Consider the following 18,540-nt stretch of genomic DNA (forward strand, 5'->3'; position numbering starts at 1 on the left):
TATCCTTCGTATTTAAATTACTTTATTTCTTTCTCTTTAGTATGTTTCCTCTCTGCAAGTCCATTCATAGCATCGTACAAGGTAGCCTATGAAAGCTACGCTCATATTAACTCATTCTATAAAGAAGCCACCCTGCCCTGCCTTCTGTCTAGTTTCATTCAAAACAGGATGAGCCGGTGAATCAGTTCAAATGGTACTGAACAAGCCAAAACCTAACAAAAGATGGACCTATCCTGTTACTCAATGTTTAATTGATGCATGAATGCCTTTCCTCTATTTTTATTTTCTGAATATTGACCAACATCTTTAGTATTAGGACAGAATTGTTGTCATTGTTTATCAGCAGCAGCCAAGTCCTTCCATTAGATTTGTACCTTGCATACTCGCTCTGTGCTCAGTGTCATAAATGACCCACATATCAACTGATTCCAATCCTGGTTTGTGAGCACACATTTGCTTATCTTTAATGTTGTTTTTCTGGGACAGTAACTGCCTGGACAAATTTACTATGCAGCACTTTGTCCCCATTGCTATTTTATTATATTCCTTCTGAACTATGGATATTATATAGTAAAATGCATTTAAAGTAAAACGATACAAGTTCTAGTGACTGATAGCAATTGCTGTGGAAAATGAAAATAGTTTATCCAGAATGAGGCCTTAGGGGACAAAAAAAGTATTTTCACGAGGAAAAAAGTAGCAAGAGTTTGTCATGTAAAAGAATGCTTAAGATCAAGTGTTGGAAACCATCTACATGTCATCTGATAGGGTTTTTTATATATATATCTCTAGTGGCTAGCTCAGTAATTTTTTAACCTCACAAATGGAGATACTCAGGGATAGTAAAGGAAACATTACTTTCGTCATGGCAGCTGATTAGAACAAACTGAAGGTAATCAAGGAACAAACCAAACTTCTACCAGTTATTTCAGAGAAAAACCAAGAAAATTAACCAATAAAAGTGTTTTTTAGTCTGAGCTGTGTTTTAGATTTACTAGTTACACAAGATAAACCCACTGTCTGCTTGAGGCAAATGTTAATGAATTTGAACCTGTGACAAAGCAAGCTCTTGCACGGTGTGGACACAAGGGGTGCAAAGAGAAGTGCAACTCCCTGCTGTAACTTAGAACGAGATCTGCAAGGTGTTCTGTGTTGCAACACTTCTCCAGACCTGGGACCAGGATCATTTTTGGACAGAATGCCAAAAATACCTGCAAATTCAGTTTGTAAGATGCTGGTGCCACGGCCAGATGGCAGGGGAGCCACAAAGGGCCTAATCCTTGTTGTGGCAGTGCAGCCCTGGTCCCTTCCCTGCCTTCTGCCTTGAGGTGCATGCACGTGCCAAGCAAAATGTCTTCGGGTGCCACACTCTGGCACCTATGCCAGGGGTTGCCTATCCCTGCTCCAGACAAAAAGAAGTGGAGGAGAGCCTGCAGCCAGGTTCCCACAGGAACAGCCAGGCTCTGCCAGCGCCCACAACCTTCAGAATAGGAGGGGGGAAAGGCAGCAGAGGGAGCTCCTTCTTGGGGCTCCCCAGCTGGTATTGAAGTGTCAGGTGGGTGAAGTGAAGCCCCCCCAATGTTGGGGGTGGGGGGAGAGGGAGAGGGGCTCCAGTACACCCACCCCACTCTCCAGAGCAGCCTGGAAACCAACAGACTGAACTCTCTCCACTCCCTTTGCCCCCTCCCATTTTGAAAAAGCAACAGGCTGGGAGCTTTGCAGACACAAGTTACAGAAGACACTACATTTTGAAATATGTTTATTAGATACCTCATGCAATAAGGGGTCAGATTTTCAGCTAATTGGCCATTTTTGAAGCTGTTTGCCGCTGTGCGCTTGTGTTTGATCACAGGTATAAACAGCTTTCTGTAGCCAGATTGAGTAAAAATTGTCACTTTTGTGTGTACCCAAGAAACCTTGGAGAAACCCTTTCAAACAACATGGGTGTAGGAATGTTAGTCTTGGAGCAGATTTGCTGCATTTCATTCATTCATTCTTAGCTTTTTTACCCATAACAATTGCAATATGCCAGCTGTTGTTGATTTCCTTCCATCTGGAGTCAGCATCCAGTATTGCATGAACAGGAATCTCTTTAACATCAGCTGGTTACGTTCTACAGCCAAGATAACCAACACTAGGATTGCGTGAAATTTCAGCAGCTGTTTCATTTTGGAGGCATTTTGAGCTGTTTTGGCACCTGAAACACCAACTCCGAATCAAAACAGAAGGATCCAAAACATCTCTGAAATGAAACAAAGAATCCAAAACGTTTTGGAAAATTTTGGAGTTTGAGAGACGCCAGGCTTACAGGGAACCAGCTGTACGCTGCTGCCCTGCCGCACAACTCGGCTCCACAGGGAGCAGGGATCTGCACCAGGGGTCTCCTCGCCGCCACTGCCCACCCCGCACTGGCTCAGCAACGCGGGGCTGCACAGGGCAGGCAGTGGCAGTAAGGAGACACCCGGCACAGATCTCTGCTCCCTGAGGAGCCAGGTCCAGAAGGCTTGCTTGCTGCCCTGCGCTGCTTCCCTGCCCCCTGACCCGGTGTGACAGGGATCAGAGATCTGTATGGAGGTCTTTTTGCCTGCACGGAAGGGAGCGGCCCTCCCCCTCCTCCAGATGAGCCACCCACAGCCCCGTCCTGCTCCCCATGGGGACCCTGCATCCCCAAGTCCCACCCAGCTGGGCAGTAGGGCTGTGTGAAGCCTGCAGCCCATTCAGAGGAGGTTCGGCCGAAATGAAACAGGACAGTGATCCGAAACACCAAAACAAAACACTTGTCCTCCAAAACGGCGAAATCTGAAACCAAACTGAAACACAGCCATTTCAATGGAGTACTGCATTCAATTCTGGGCTCCACAATTCAAGAAGGATGTTGAGAAGCTTGAGAGAGTCCAGAGGAGAGTCACGTGCATGAGCAGAGGACAAGAAAACAGACCTTATGATGAGACGCTGAGAACCGCAGGACTCTTCAGCCTAGAAAAGTGCAGGCTCAGGGATGACCTGGTGGCTGCCTATAAGTACGTAAAGGGTGTGCATCAGGATCTGGGGGAACGCGTGTTCACCAGAGCACCCCAAGGGATAACAAGGACCAAGTCATAAACTCCTCAGTCATGACCGTTTTAGGCTGGACATAAGGAAAATGTTACTGTCCGAGCCCCCAAGGCCTGAAATAGACTCCCTCCAGAAGTGGTGCAGGCACCTACTCTGGACTCATTCAAGAAACATTTGGATGCTTATCTTGCTGCGATCCTTTAATCCTAGCTGACTTCCTGCCCCTTGGGCAAGGGGCTGGACTTGATGATCTTGAGGTCCCTTCCAGCCCTAATATCTATGAAATCTAATGTTAACACCTGGGAGACTCAAGCAACGAATCATTCCCACTGGCACTATAATGTACGAGAAAACATCAGTCTTTTTGAGCAAAGTCACCTCACTATGGAAACAGGCAGGAGGGGCAAAGGGAAAGAGCTGTGGCCCTACATCACAAGCATCTACTTCTTCCTCCTGGAACTATTTGCCATCTGCAGTTGAACACGCAGATCTCAGATTGACAGTTTTCCAGTAAATATGGTAGGCATTGGTGAGTCTGGCCTCCTCAGCCATCTCATATCATGACAAATGGAGGGGAATTGGGGGGCAGACATAGTAATTAAGTGGCTTTCTAGGAAAGTCTTTAAAGCTGCAACCTGAGGCAGACTGCTTGGGCAGCCCCTGGAATACCCAGTTCCCTTGAAACACAGGAGCAAGGGTCCAGGCAACCCCTGTCCAGATAATCTGGGTCTTCTTCCCCCACCAGGAAAACCCTGGGGAAACTTGAAGCAGTCACCATGGTGACATCCTGGGCTGAGTCGCTACTTTGACCCTTATATTCACAGTCCTATTCAACCATTTCCAATCCTCTTTCATAGAACCACAGAAAATTAGAGTTGGAAGGGACCTCAGGAGGTCATCCAGTCCAACCCCATGCTCAAAGCAGGACCAGCCCCAAAAAGACCATTCCAGCCAAAGCTTTGTCTAGCCCACATATTAAAAACCTCCAAAGATGGAGATGGCACCAACTCTCTGGGTAATCTGTTCTAGTGTTTCACTAGGTCCTAGTGAGAAAATTCTTCCTAATATCTAACCTAAAATTCTCTTGCTGCAACTTGAGACCACTGCTCCTCATTCTGTCATCTGCCATCACTGAGAACAGTTTAGATCCATCCTCTTTCAACCCCCTCCCCCAACCCTTTTCAGGTAGTTGAAAGCTGCTATTAAATCCCCTCTCAGTCTTCTCTTCTCTAGACTAAGTAAGTCCAATTTCCTCAGCCTATCCTCAGAAGTCATGTCCCCCAGCCCCCTAACCATTTTGGTTGCCCTCTGCTGGAAACTCTCCAATTTGTCCATATGCTTTCTGTAGTGGGGGCCCAAAACTGAACACCATACTCCAGACATGGCCTCACCAGTACTGAATAAACGGGAATAATCACTTCCCTTGACCTGCTGGCAACACACCTACCAATGCAGCCCAGTATGCCATTAGCCTTCCTTGCAACAAGGGCACACTGTTGGTTTATATTCAGTTTATTGTCCACTGCACCCTGAGGTCCTTTTCAGCAGAGATGCTGCCCAGCCAGTCAGTCAGTCCCCAGCCTGTACTAGTGCATGGGACTGTTCCTTCCTAAGTGCAGGACTTTGCACTTGTTCTTGTTGAACCTCATGAGATTCCTTCTGGCCCACAATCCTCCAATTTGTCTAGGTCACTCTGAATCCTAGCCCTACATATATCTACTACTCCCCACCAGGTCGGTGTCATCTGCAACTTGTAATTGATGAAGACATTGAATAAAACTGGCCCTAGGACCAGCCCCCGGGGCACTCCACTTGATACTGGCTGTCAACTAGCCAGCAAGCCATTGATCATTACCCTCTGAAACCAATGATCCAGACAGTTTTCTATCTACCTTACAGTTCATTCATTCAGCCCATACTTCCTTAGCTTGCCAGCAAGAATGTTGTGGGAGACTGTATCAAAAGCCTTGCTAAAAATCAAGGTATACCACATCCACTGGTCTCCCCACATTCACAGAGCCAGCCATCTCATAGTAGAAGGCAATCAGGTTGGTCAGGCATGACTTGTTCTTGCTGACTGCTCCTCATCACCACCTTCTCTTCCAACTGCTTAGAAATAGATTCCTCAAGCATCTGCACCATGATTTTTCCAGGGACAGAAGTAAAGCCGACTGGTCTGTAGGTTCCCATGGATCCTCCTTTTTCCCTTTCTTAAATATTGGCACTACATTTGACCTTTTCCAATCACCCAGGACCTCTCCCGATTGCCATGAGCTTTCAAAGATGATGGCCAGTGGGTCTGCAATCACATCTTTCAACTCCTTCAGCACCCTTGGATGCTTCCCATCCAGCCCTATGGATTTGCATACATCCAGCTTTTCTAAATAGTCCCTAATCTGTTCTTTGGCCACTGTTGGCTGCTCACCTCCTTCCCAAACAGTGCTGCTAGGTGCAGCAGGCTGGGAGCTGACCTTGCCTGTAAAGACTGGGATAAAAAAGGCATTGAGCACTTCAGACTGTTCTGCATCCTCTGTCACAAGGTTGCCTCCACCATTCAGTAAGAGACCCACACTACTTTCCTTGATACTCCTCTTGCTACTGACACAACTCTGAAGTTTGAAGTTTGCCATGTCTTTTCTATTTAAGAAGGTAGCAAAAACAGACTCCCTTCTCATCTCAGACCAGACGCTGAGATAACGCAGTTGCTATAGATCACTTCACAGCAATGTCACACTGGCAACTCTGCCAGTGTTGAATATACAGCTTAGACTACTTTTTTGTTTGTTTCACTTAAAAGGGACTTAAAATGAGGTAACCTATTTCCCATTTGTTTTTTCTCAGCATAGAATACGCCCCATAGGAACCATAAAATGACCAAAAAAAGCCTTTAGTTCTGAATGCAACCCCTTCCCTACCCCCTCTCCTACCCATCTGCTGTATTAACTCTCCCTTGCACTGGGAATAGACAAAAAAAACCCTACCCAACAACATATTTCTTCTCCTTTTAATATAAAGTTTATGCTCAGCACCTGCCTTTCAGCACCATGGAAATTAATTCTCTTCACCTTATCAGAGAACTAGTTTTGACTAAAAATTCTCTACATCAAGACAAAGACCTCTGATACAAAGGCAAAATTATAAAATTACAGATTTAAAATACTTCGTGCAAAGTGTTAGAGGTAAGTTTAACATTGCTTAAGCTTTTTGGTTTTTGTTTTCCTTTGCCATAAAGCAAACTATAAATTTGCTACGGGTACTGTTATAAAGGAATCAATTTCTATTTTATATAAAATTGAATTCAAGTATGCACTGCAGGTCTTTCAGAGAGAGAATGCATGTTGTTGTTGTTACTGTATTATCATACCATTAACAAAGGACTACAAAGCCTTATGAAAAACTTACCATGTCCTATTTTAGCCAAGATTGTAAGACATATTTCTAGAGGTCTAAAACCAAATTAGTAATGAGATATAAATCCTTCTTAAGGGAAACGTTCTAAGCCTCCTTAGATGCAAGTCACCCTTACGTAGAAGGCAGGGCAAAGATGCACCTTATAGACAAAATAATGCTTGTGCTCATGAAAGTTTATGTATATGATTCAGATAGCCATGTTAGTCTAAAGACAGGCAGAAGGCAGGGTAGAGGTGCACTTCAGAAACTACTCTGAGAAGGAGAGGAAGAGGAAGAAATCCATAGGCAACCACGGTACAAGCATCAACTCTGTATTTTGGATTAAGCAATGTGATAACAAGTCTTGTACCTCCCTTCTCGCTCTCATATATACAGCAAGTCTTGTACAGTAAGAAGAACTATTCAGCCTTTCATATACTATGTGGCTATGCACCGAGGCTAAAGCAAATAAAGTGATTCTCTCCTAGAAAATCTATAAATTCAAAATGCGTCTGGTTATAAAGAACAAAAGAAACCAAAAAACTCCACTTTTGATATTGTGACTATTTTCATACTTCCTCAATATTTCTTCTGGTGGTTAGACAACAGGAACAACACCTTAATTGGTATAACCTCAAATAAAATCTTAAAATCACCACAAGTCACTGATACAGATCAGAAGTCTGATACATTATGAATAAAAGGCAGAATTTTAGAGCAGCGTCACATACAGATTTTGAAGCTGACATAGGTGACTTACTTCACCAATGATTAAAGTATTTTTGATCGACACCCTGCACTGCACTATAAATCTACAGATACTGCTGAGATTCATTTTAAGAGGGGGAAGTTCTCTCATTTATTTTCCTTTTTTCCCCTTTTGAACTGGGAAGAGGCAAAGAAATAATGGAGTTTCATAGAACAACTGTTTAAAACATTAAAATAGATAAAGAAATCTAAAGGAAAAGGAAAATTCATTAAAATTAACACACATTCACAGATAGGTAAAAGTGATAACTGAAAGCCTGAATAATAAAAGTTAGCCAGGAGAAGATGAAATGAAAAAATCCTAGGTTACCTGATCCTTCCCCATTATAGTACACACAAGGAAAGAAAATATTATGGTTAAAACCTTAAGTTTGTACTAAATGAAAGTGCTTTTTATATGTGCAGAGTACCGCAAATTGTACCATTAAAGAAACAGACCCTCTATTCTAATTACTAAGCAAAATGTTTTAATGTGAACTTATTAGTCCAATCCTAAAATATATTAAAATCACTGGTAAGCACCACTTAGTGTCTTAAGTTTTTGTTACAAGATCTACTGTGTTATGTACAGGAAAGTACTCATAACATTTATGCTGCAGGAAAAAAAAATAAATGCCTACCGATCAAATCATATGGGAAAGGTATGCACTAGCAAAATAAAACTAAAAATAGGTAAGATGACAAGTAAATCATTCTTACAATAGCCTCTAGCTGTGGAGCAGGTGGGAGGAGAAACCACATTATCTGAGGGATATTCAACATTAAATGTCTCATTGGTTCAGAGTGCAATTTGTAGTCACTCAGTTCACATGCATGCCGTTTCAGCAGAGGCTGGATGGACCAAACCGATATATAATGGGTTTTGGATTTCTCCAGGCCAAGACAGTGGTAGACCAAAATGAAGCAATCTGCATTACTTCTTCCTATGTTGCTCCTGTTTTGTTCTAGAACTGAGGTCAATAACTCATTGCCTGCGAGCCATATCTGGCCTGCAGAGCCACTGATTCTAGCCCATGGATTTGGAGCTTCAGCAGTGGACACTCTCCCTAGCCTGCCAAGAGAATGAGCACCAGCAGCACCAGTGTCATAGTGCCTGCTCACCAACCTGCCTGTGATCTGCGGTGGGTCATTCCGACCTGCAGTCAGGAAAAATTGCCTACCCCTATTCTAGAAGTATTACTGATAGCCATAAGAAAACCTCACTGACCATCTCTTATTTCCTACGACGAGGTAGAGACCTCACCTCACAACAGGACAAACAACAAGGTGAATCTACAGACTCCTTACAATCAGAATTGTAGAGCAGCACTGGCAGCCATAATGTGGGCTGGGGGTTCAGGGGTTGGTTTTGAGGAACATAAGTTCCTCTGAGCCAGGTGACTCAAAGAAGAATAATCTGTAAATGGTTTTCCCCATTATATTGCACAAAGTTGTTAACTAGGACCTCAAAGTGGTTAACTAGGCCTTCAAAAATGGGCCGTCTCCCTCGTATACTTTGAAATATCCTTCTTTAGGTTAAATGATGTTCTTGTTGTATGAAAACGTTATCTAATTCAGTGAACAGCTCTTTTCACCAAAAGGAAGGGAACATAGAAATTAAAGCCACTCCAGGTTTCAAGGAGTACCAAAAAAATGCAGATCTATTAAATTTCAAGCAACCATACATAACTGACTTAAAGTGCATGTCTGAATATCTCCTCTTTGATCTATGCAATTTTACAAATATTAAGGACAGAAAATAACACTGATCTCTGCAAATCAAAGGGTGTTAAAAATGTAGGGAAGAGAAAGATCTATGAATAGAAAGAGGACAAAGTTTTCCCTCATATATTATTTAAAACAATGAAATCCTCATTAAACTGCTTTCCTCTATGCAGAGAAACGAATACATATGCAAGCTCTACATTCCATAGCTCTATAACTTGTACTAACGAAGGATTATCTCCAATTTAATACTGAATAATGACTGAAGTGGTAGAAGAATTTTTTTTAAACAGTAACCATGAGAGAGAGAGGGCAAACTTGTTGAGAGCATATCTGTTCCTAACATTGCATTTAGTGGGAAGTAAAGAAAAGACTATCATAAAGACAAGAAAATGGACTAGAAGGAGCTTCACTTTCACAAAGGAAAATCTTTAGTGTACTAGTTATTAAATTATCTCCCTCTAAAACTGAATTCCCTAGTCTGATAGCAAGTACTCTTCAGATACAGCCCATTTTTCTGAGAAAGAGTAACTATGTAATCCCTTTCTATTAAACATCAGTACTCCATTAAAACATGACACGTTGTATTGTTGTTTTCTTGAGACCGCATGTGTTAGGGAAGTAGTTGCTCAGAAGTCTCAATCTTTACTGAGCACACACTGAGATTTAGCTTCAAACTCTAAGTACACTGAGCCTAGAGCACCTGAAATGGAAACATACTCGTGTTTAGGTAAAAAGGAGAAATCCACCCTCTTTTTTTGTTTCAGTCCTTTAAAACACAAGTCACTACTTTCATATCTGTATAGTGATTTAATACAAACTGAAGCCTGTGCTCCAGGAAGTGCTGCCATGAACCACAAAAAATCAGCCAAATCTGATATTCAAAACTATACCAGCTGCATTTGCCTTTCTTGAAGTTCATAGACTGTAAGGGGCTGGAAGGGACCTTGCAGATCACTGGGTCCAGCCACCCCGCACTAGGAAGGAAGACAACTGGGGTTAGGTGACCCCAGCAAGGTGACCGTCTAGTCTTCTCTTGAAAACCTCCAGGGTAGGTGACTGCACCACCTTTCAATGGAGTTTATTCCAGTCTGGACACCCAGACTGTGAAGGAGTTTTTCCTGGTATTAAGCCTGAAGTGGCCTTCCAGGAGTTTGTATCTATTAGTTCTGGTCTTCCCTGGGGGTGCCCTAGTAAACAGATGTTCACCAACCTCCTGATACACTCCTCTAACATAGCGGTAAGCCGCTACCAAGACCCCTCAGCAACAAAGGACTGTTGCTGGTTCCTACTGCTGCTGCCACTGTCATGGCAATGCCACATGCGCAGCAGAGGCCTGAGCAATGGGGCTGCCGTGTAGGCACTGGGCTGTGTGTGGACAGAGTAAGGCATAGCACAAGGGCATTCCACTCCACTGGGCACCAGGTGCCTTCGTAAAAGTGGCTCCTTTGCAGTGGCCAAGGGAGCTCAGTTGCGTAGGCCCCATCAGCACTGAGGTAGTAGCATGCTCCAAAGCAGACCCAGTGCAATTGTCTGCACAAGGGTTTGCCTTGCTGGCCCAGGATGGCAGCACAGGTGAGGGGGAGATGTGTGGGAATGAGGTCAGAGCAGGCAGGAGGTGTGTGTATGTGTGAGATATAAATGCAAAACAATGGTTTATTTGTGTCAGTAGTTTAAAAAGCCTTGCACTATTACTAAATATCAGTTATAGGATTGGCATCAGCTGATGTGGTTGGTTAGTTGTCATCATCTATTCGTATCGACCAAGAAAATTTTTATTTGGTTCACCCCTACTATGGAGTATTGTCGGCTCTCATCCTTCCAACGTCTGAAGATGGAATGGGATAGCAAAGGCTGGGGGACAGAGGTACTGCTACTGTAGGAAACAAAATAACAAAGGCTCCTAGATCAGTCAGCTGCACAGGTGGTAGTAAGCAGGAAGTAGTTTTCTCCCCACAGTGACAAGACAGACTGATTTCACAGATTTAGAACTAACAAAAGAAAGCAAAATGATCATTCTGAAGAATCTCTCCAGCCTACTGATGCTCCTTTTGCATCAATACATCTACTCAACCTAATATAAATTTGAAGTATTCACTATTTTCTTTTTCTCTTATGTTTTTAGAGCTCCATTACTTCTGTGATGCCTTTGAGTATGTAAGGAAGGGCTTTCTAACTGTGCACCCATACTGTGCAGAACACAATAGGGTCCTGAACATAGATGGATGCCTCTAGGGCTACTACAGTACAACCATAAGTACTAATTTCAGAAAGCAGAAAAAGGAAATTCTGTGCTATTCTTAATGTAATATGACCATGCTAAAATGCTGAACTGTTGAAGCAAAATTGAGCAGACTTATGTAGACATGAACCTAGGGAAAGTTCTTCCCTTAGGGCAAGCAATATTCTCCCCACACCAAGTGGCAACTTCTTGATAGAGCAGATGATTAAAATCTAAGCTTCCTTTTGAAAAATATTAAAAAGTTAAACAAAACCAAACAAGCAAAGTAAGCAAGCAACAAGGATATAAAGTCACAAAGCAGAGTCCCATTTGTTTTCCATTTAAGTCAAGAATTCATCAATTATTCTCCAGTTCTCCTAGACATTTTAGGGGCAACATTTGAAAGTAAATGGCATCCTCATATTTTTTAAACAGATACAGGATAGGAAGACTCAACTCAGTACCACGCATATCATGTACCATATATGAAACTCGAAGTTGATTCATAATAGGACAAATCTCAGTCTACGTACAGTACCCTACATTTGTAAAAAAGGTTTAAAACTATTAAAATAGACAGTGACTGAACTGTAGTGGACACCTACATAACTGTATTCAAACAAGCAGTGATTACAGGAAAATACAGTCACAGACATTTTATCAAACCTTGTCAAGGTACATTACAGAATCTGAACTTCTAAAATTATAGATTTTAAAACCAGCCATACTTACAGCTAGCGTTTCTGTAAAGAAGAAAAGGTTCATGGAGTTGAAATTCCAAGTCCTTATTTACTGGTTCAACCAGGTTGTGCATATTCAGTCGATTTACAATTGTAAAACCATGGTAGGGAGAAGCTGACCTGTTGTTTCAATGAAAAGAAAGTAACTGAGAATAGAGTAATTTGATCAGTGCATATCATATTTCCACTTAATAAACAAACTGTAACCATCTTTAGTTAAGTCCCCAGTGCCTTCTACCCTCATGCTTCAGTGGCACAAGCTCCAAGCTTTATATACCAGTTAACCAACTCCACTCTGGGGTTTGGGTACTGTTAGGAGTCATGTTCAAGGTAACATTCAAGTTATACTCTGAGATAACAAGGCAGCAGAGATGTGCTATGCTTTCAAACAATGAAAGTAAAAAAACTAATAGTACAGTTCTTAATAATGGTAAGGGTAGCCCACGTCACAATATATTTATAGACAAACTTAGGTGGCTCAACTAAGCATAACACCTCTATTCTTCCCTTCAGATAAGTCTGTTCCAAAAGAGAGATACATTTATTGGCAGCTGCATTTATAAACATACCTAGTTTATATTAGTTATAAAAGTATGCTACATATATATACACCCCAAAGCAAAACTTATTGCATAAGACAACCAAACGTATTCACTTTAAACAATGTTATAGCTTTAAACAAATATGTACTGAAAAAATTGACAAAGAAGAGCATATAATAAACACCTGAAGCCTTAAATGTATGACATTACACTTGTTTCCAAAGCAATATAGGAAAAAGGTCAGAACTATTTTTAATTTTCATAAAAAAGTCTTTTTAAAAAAGATAACTGCAGTTGAGCACAATAGATAGGCAAGGTAACCCAGATATAGCCCTTAAGTACAAGAAATTCAAGACGACTCACTCAAATTAAAAGACACTTTTTTTTTTGCATTTTAATTATAGTTAATTTTAATTATAGTTTTACATACAAGGCTTATATTTAAGTTGTTGAGCATGGTGCTTCAAGATATCACTGAGGTCAAGAGCTAATGAAGGATTCAGAAAAGGATTTATCATCAGTTAGGGCACGCTTAATTACAATCCTGAAAATAATTATGAATGAACTTGATTTTTGCACTCCAAGAAGTATAACTCCACAGAGCATGTAAAAGTAAGCAAGGGTCTAAGTCTTTGCAAGGTGTATGTCCTACCAGGGACATAAACTAGTAAGTTTCATGACAAGTTCATTGCTAAGGGCCTTATTCCAAGTCCACTGAAGTCAACACAAAGACGCAGCAACTTCATTGTACTTTCAATCAGGCTCTCTTTTCCTGGAATAAGCAATAGTCTCTTACATGTTTCCCGCACTTACCAGGTCACTCAGAGGATCTGGACATTGCCAAAGAGAGAATTTATCAGTGCACCAGCAGTTAAAGTTTAGAAAACAATTTAAAGACCCCAGCTAATCTTCACAAGAACCCCAGAAGGCTACTTAAATCACGTGCCAATTTTAGCGGTGGGAAAACCAAAGCAGAAGGATAAAGTGACTTGCCTGAGGCTATACAGCAAATCTTGCTAAGGCCACAATTAGAACTCAGGAGTGTCCAACCACTAGCCTGAACAGTCTCATGGTCCATGATGGAACTTGAATCCCATCAGTCTCCTAATGTCTTCAGTTAGCAAAGCTGGCAACATACCTAACCAGGATGGAGGCTCTGGCCAGGAGGACTCGCAGGGACTGCAGAGCTGTTTTCCTGTCTCTCATCCATTCACATCTTTCAGCAGAGTTTCACTGGGCAGTGCCCACTGGCTCCTTGGACTCGTTTGAGGTCTAGTGGGCCAGCTGGTGTACTGTGCTTGGTTTCCTCCCTTCATGCACTCAATTCAAACCTATGACTTTCACTCCCAACCCTGTTTTGTCCCAAGCAATCAGTGATATGACCTTAGTGGCCCCCTTCATCAAGGGGGGCTTATACCTCTACTTGGTGGGCTTTGGCCCCTGTTGCAGAATGTCACATCAAAAGGCCCAATGTTTTCAGTTAAATTTACCCCTACCTTAAACAGGTGCAGTTCCATTAAAAACTAGAATAAGAGTTCAGAGCAGACCTGTAAATGGAGAGTTTTTCCTTTTGAGTTACATTTCCCCTAACCCCGAGTATAGTTCCTTAAAAAACAAAGAAAAACTGCTTTAACCAATAGTACAAAAGATATTCTGTGTAAGATTTGCTCTGGACTCAAATTTGAAAACAAAAGCAAACAATCTCAAGACAAAGGCTATATCTTTGTCTCCTTGAACTTCTTAATTACATGAACACTATAAGCATGCTTAGCTGTGCCGTTAAAACGTATTGTACAAGTAACACTGTAGCGCTAGAACAGCTCTTTTTTTGGTCACGTTATGGGTCATTCATTCGGGGGGGGGGGGGGGGGGGGTTGGGAATCAAGCATAAATCTACTCCATTCTTATCAGATGTGATTAACTGTTTGAAAGGTTAACATTTCAATAGCACTGTGGCCACATCCTGTTAAAGTTTAAGAAAGTGAAATGCAAACTTTCCTGAGAGGGCCAAACATACTCATCTCAAGATTTAAATATACACAGTACTTATTTTACTATCACAAATAGCTTCAAATAAAATATGTAGGACTGCAACCAGTAGTAAAAAATTATTCAATTTGCTTGAGTGCTCATAGTATTGGGATGCAAGTGAAGTCTATAAAAACTAAGTATATAAACCATTTGACCACATGATTATCAAATAAAATACTAAATGGTGGCTGTCTCTCAGGAAGGGTAGATTCATTCCCATTTCTTACATACAATGGAACAATGAAAGGCTGCAAACTTACGGATTTGCATTTGGGCTAGGTCTAAATCATTGGTTATATTTACATTAACTCTTCCTAAAAATAAAGTATTTGGCCATGTTGTTCAAGGTCACTCAAAAACCTCATCAAAAACACCCAAAACTGCTCATACATAAACTAGTGGCTTTTAAATTGTATGGACTTGATAAATGTTAGCATAATTTATATAATTTTTTATCTGGAATCTCTGAACTACAAGAAGGGGAGAAGGCCTCATCCACAGAGTCACTTACAGCACAGAAGAATTTACTGGTGAATGATAACGCACTACCAAAACAGCCCAATTAAAATTCTTCCACTTTTATGTAATTGTGTTAAGACTCCCCTGAAAAATCTTCTGTTCTTTTTGTAGGAATTGTGCTTAGTTGCTACATTTCTTTTTTGAAAAAGAATTAGCTGGAGATTATTTTTTTTCTGGACAACAGAAACTAGTACAGCTGGAAAGTTAAACGTGACTGAAGATCAGCAAAACAGTGATATACAAAAATAAATATTTTTACATAAAATACCTTACCTTCTGTATACGAACAAGGTACCTTCTATGTCAGTCTTCTCCTACAACAGACAGCAATGATTTATTTCAACTATATGTCTGCTTACAGTTATGCAGTTTGCTGACTAAACCATGATAAACTGTGTCCCTTTTGAGAAGGTGGAATGAGTATAATTCTCTTGTATTTCACATATTTTCCTAAAACTATTAGGCAATGTGGTTATATACATCATTTGGCCTGCATGAACAATATTATTCCCTTGTTAGTAATAAGTAGTATCCTGTAATTCCCTTGTGTGCAAACCAAACCAGCAAAGGAAAAATTCAAAGTTTTCCTTGGAAATCCCATTTTGGGGCAGACAACAATACATTTAATTCTGCAAACAACCAGAAGAATATACCCTGTCATGTAAGAAGACCTAAATGGCGATTGGCATATAACTGCTGTCAAGTCAGCATACCGTTTGTTCTCTCCAAATCATTCACTGATATCCCATTCTACTCATTCACTGTGACTTTGTTTAAGCCAGGGATAGGAAATCCCCGACGGGTGCCAGAGTGTAGCACGTGAACGCATTTTGCTTGGCAAGCATGTTTCTGGGCAAAGGGTGGGAAAGAGGCCAGGTCTGCACAGCCACAAGGACTGGACCCCTGGCACACCAACATCTTATGCACTGAGGTTACAGGTGTTTGGAGCACTTTGCCCAAAAACACTACCGACCCCTGCTTTAAACACTAAAAGTTAATGAAAAGAAAACCTCACTGTGGTGCCCCCCTGCACAAGAAGGGCTTTCACAGGAACCTGTTCCTAACTGAGAGCTTGCTGTATGAAGCTACACACTTGCTTCAGAGGAGGTGAGCAGGGGTGAGGAGGTCTGAAAAGGAAGAGAGGCACAAGCCCGCCAGCTCCAGCCTCTAACTTTGAGCCTCTGTAACTTCAGTAGAAACTCTTAGCGCCAGCTCACATCACTCATTTCTGTTCGGGAAACGCAGCACGCACCGACAGTTTCTCCCCCACCCCGCAGCGGGAAACCCTTCCTGGGGGGAGATCCTCCCCCGCGGAGAGACGTTTCTCCAACGCCGTCCGCCGGCCACCAGCCCCGCGGCTGTCAGCAGCGGCAGCTGCACGGGCACACACCCTCGGGCACCCGAGGAAAGGCTGCTTCGCTCGAGACGAAGGTCCCCGCCGCGTGGGCCCAGGGGGAGCCGCCGGAGCTCCAGGCTGGTCAGGCAGGGCCCCACGCAGGACGGGCACGACGCGACCCCCGGCCCGGGCCCGCACGTACCCACTCGTTGGCCTTGTGGCTGAAGCTGTAGAGCGCGACCTGGCCCGTGACGTCGGCGATGCTGGTGATGTAGGGGTCGTGCTGCTTTAAGGCCGCCAGGCTCATCTCCTGCCCCGCTCGGCTCAGCGCCTCCATCTTGGATCGCGGGAGGAGCCGCGGGCGGCAGCGAGAGCTGAGCGCGGAGCCACCGCGCAGCCGTCCCCGCCGTCCCCCGCGCGCGCGCCCCGCGCCTTCCGTTCCGCCGAGCTTGGTTCCGCCGGCCCGGCCCCTCGGGCTTCTCCACGGCCAGCCCGGCGCCTGTCCCGCGGGAATTAGAGCCCGGCCCAAGGGGGGTGAACATCTCCGCACCGGGCCCCAGGCTTGTTGAACGTGGTACTTCTTCGTGAGAAGGATCTGGTGGGTAGCGAGGAGGAGCCCGGAGAAGCGAGGGCAAAGGGGTCCTGCTATCTCCTTGGCCAAGGGCCGAGGTCGTTCCTAGCGTAGGGGAGAAAGGACGAGGAAGAGGAGCCCTGCACTAGTACGGATTTAAACAACCCGTGCAGCATCTCCCCAGGTTGTCACACTGCTACACCAGGTTGTGGTGTCACTGGGCATAACCCTGGGTAACTCAGAGGGATGGAAGACCACGAGTGTCGAGGAAGTCCTTCTGCTCCAGGCTCAGAAGAGCCAACCCCCCCCCTTGCCCAACCTTTGTAACCCTTTCTTTGGTGCCTGCAATCTCCTGTCCTTCTGGAAAGCAGGCGAGCTAAAACTGTTATCTGTGGAATGCAAGGGGACCGCTCGGAGAGAGAAAGGAGGAGGGAAAGGGGAGAAAGAGGGGGGCCAGCTGGTGGAAAAAATCACTGACAGTGAAACTGACGGGGTATAAAGATCCCGCTGTTGCAGGGTTAGGTGTGCAGGATTTGAGACCATACAGTCTCCCTGTGCCTTTTACTTGAGCTCAAATAAACTCTGTCTGCTTCTCCCCCAGTGTGTTTATTTGGCGCGATGCACACCGGGCAACGAACCGAATTGTTGCCTCCCTCGGGCACCTTGTGCCGGCAACAAGGTGGTATTCAGTTTTGGTCCTCTGGTCCCCCTCACCTCTTTAATTTTCTCCTCTCACAAAATCAGAATTCAGTGAATCTCTCTCCTTTCTGCCTTTTTTTTTTTTTTTTTTTTGAAAGCTCACCGCAAACTAGTACGTGCTCGCAAAGCGAGGGATTTTGAGACATGTTCTGGGGTCTGTTTGACAGTACAGGAGAACACTCCCATGCAGTAAAATCCCAGTTCATTCCTGTTTTGCTTTCTGAAGGTAAAAGTTGATTCATGTTTTTCATTAGCAGTAGCCTAACTCTGGTCCATTGCTTTACTTTCCCCCAGGATTCTCATATGCATTGGTATCTTATTCTTATTACTGTTATGGGCTGAGATACTGCCCATGAGTGACAAGCTACCTCTGTCCCACTTACACCACTTGGTTATTGAACATAATCTACCTATCTGGTCACATAACTGATTATTGCTGCTAAAGTCATTGCAGAGTGGACGTCCCTATTACACAGCTTTATTACATTAGATCAGATATAGTTGTTTAATAGGACTTGGTCTATCTGGGTGGGTATTGAACATTTTGGACACCATTTTTTTACAATATTGAATATTAGAAAAAATATAGTAACAGATGGGGTCTTTCTCTCAAATTCCAGCTCCACCAGAAATCTCTCATAGTATCAGCAGCACTACAGATTCTGTTCGTTTTCCCTGCAGTGACACTTCTGTCTGTCCAGCAGGATCTGTTGTGGCTCCAGCAAGGAGGGGTTTTCTTCTTCAAGGTTAATTGCTTTCCAACTGATGCACAGCCAGTATGGAAATGTGAGGGTGAAAGAGGCAGCAGGTAGGTGCCCCAGGGCCATGTCAACAGCAAAGTGAATGGACAGAATGAGGGCACAGGAGGTGAAGTCCACCTCTTTATTCTGCCCTCAGACTCTTCCCTGGAGCCTGTTCTACTGAAGAGATGTGCAGGTCATCCTGTCAGTCTTTCCTTCTCATGC

At 43.2% G+C, this 18,540-nt stretch overlaps 1 protein-coding gene across 4 annotated transcripts in view; it reads right to left on the reverse strand.

Annotated features, from left to right (window-relative positions):
* DCP1A (decapping mRNA 1A) overlaps window positions 1-16,949 on the reverse strand; it is a 71,366-nt gene extending 54,417 nt beyond the window's left edge. For 2 of the 4 annotated variants that reach the window (XM_090021566.1, XM_090021569.1), the window contains exons 1-3: window positions 16,508-16,771; window positions 15,243-15,283; window positions 11,870-11,997 (exon numbers count right to left, since the gene is read on the reverse strand). In XM_090021566.1, the coding sequence (XP_089877692.1) occupies window positions 11,870-11,997; window positions 15,243-15,283; window positions 16,508-16,642 (304 nt within the window). In that variant the 5' untranslated portion in view covers window positions 16,643-16,771. Of the gene's footprint in view, window positions 1-11,869; window positions 11,998-15,242; window positions 15,284-16,507 lie in introns of all 4 variants that reach the window. The other 2 variants (XM_090021570.1, XM_090021567.1) reach the window with 2 other exon arrangements.
* Window positions 16,950-18,540: the final 1,591 nt, after the last annotated feature.

Source organism: Crocodylus siamensis, chromosome 11, assembly GCF_052110815.1.
Source record: "Crocodylus siamensis isolate JL-2025a chromosome 11, ASM5211081v1, whole genome shotgun sequence".
Taxonomy (NCBI): domain Eukaryota; kingdom Metazoa; phylum Chordata; order Crocodylia; family Crocodylidae; genus Crocodylus; species Crocodylus siamensis.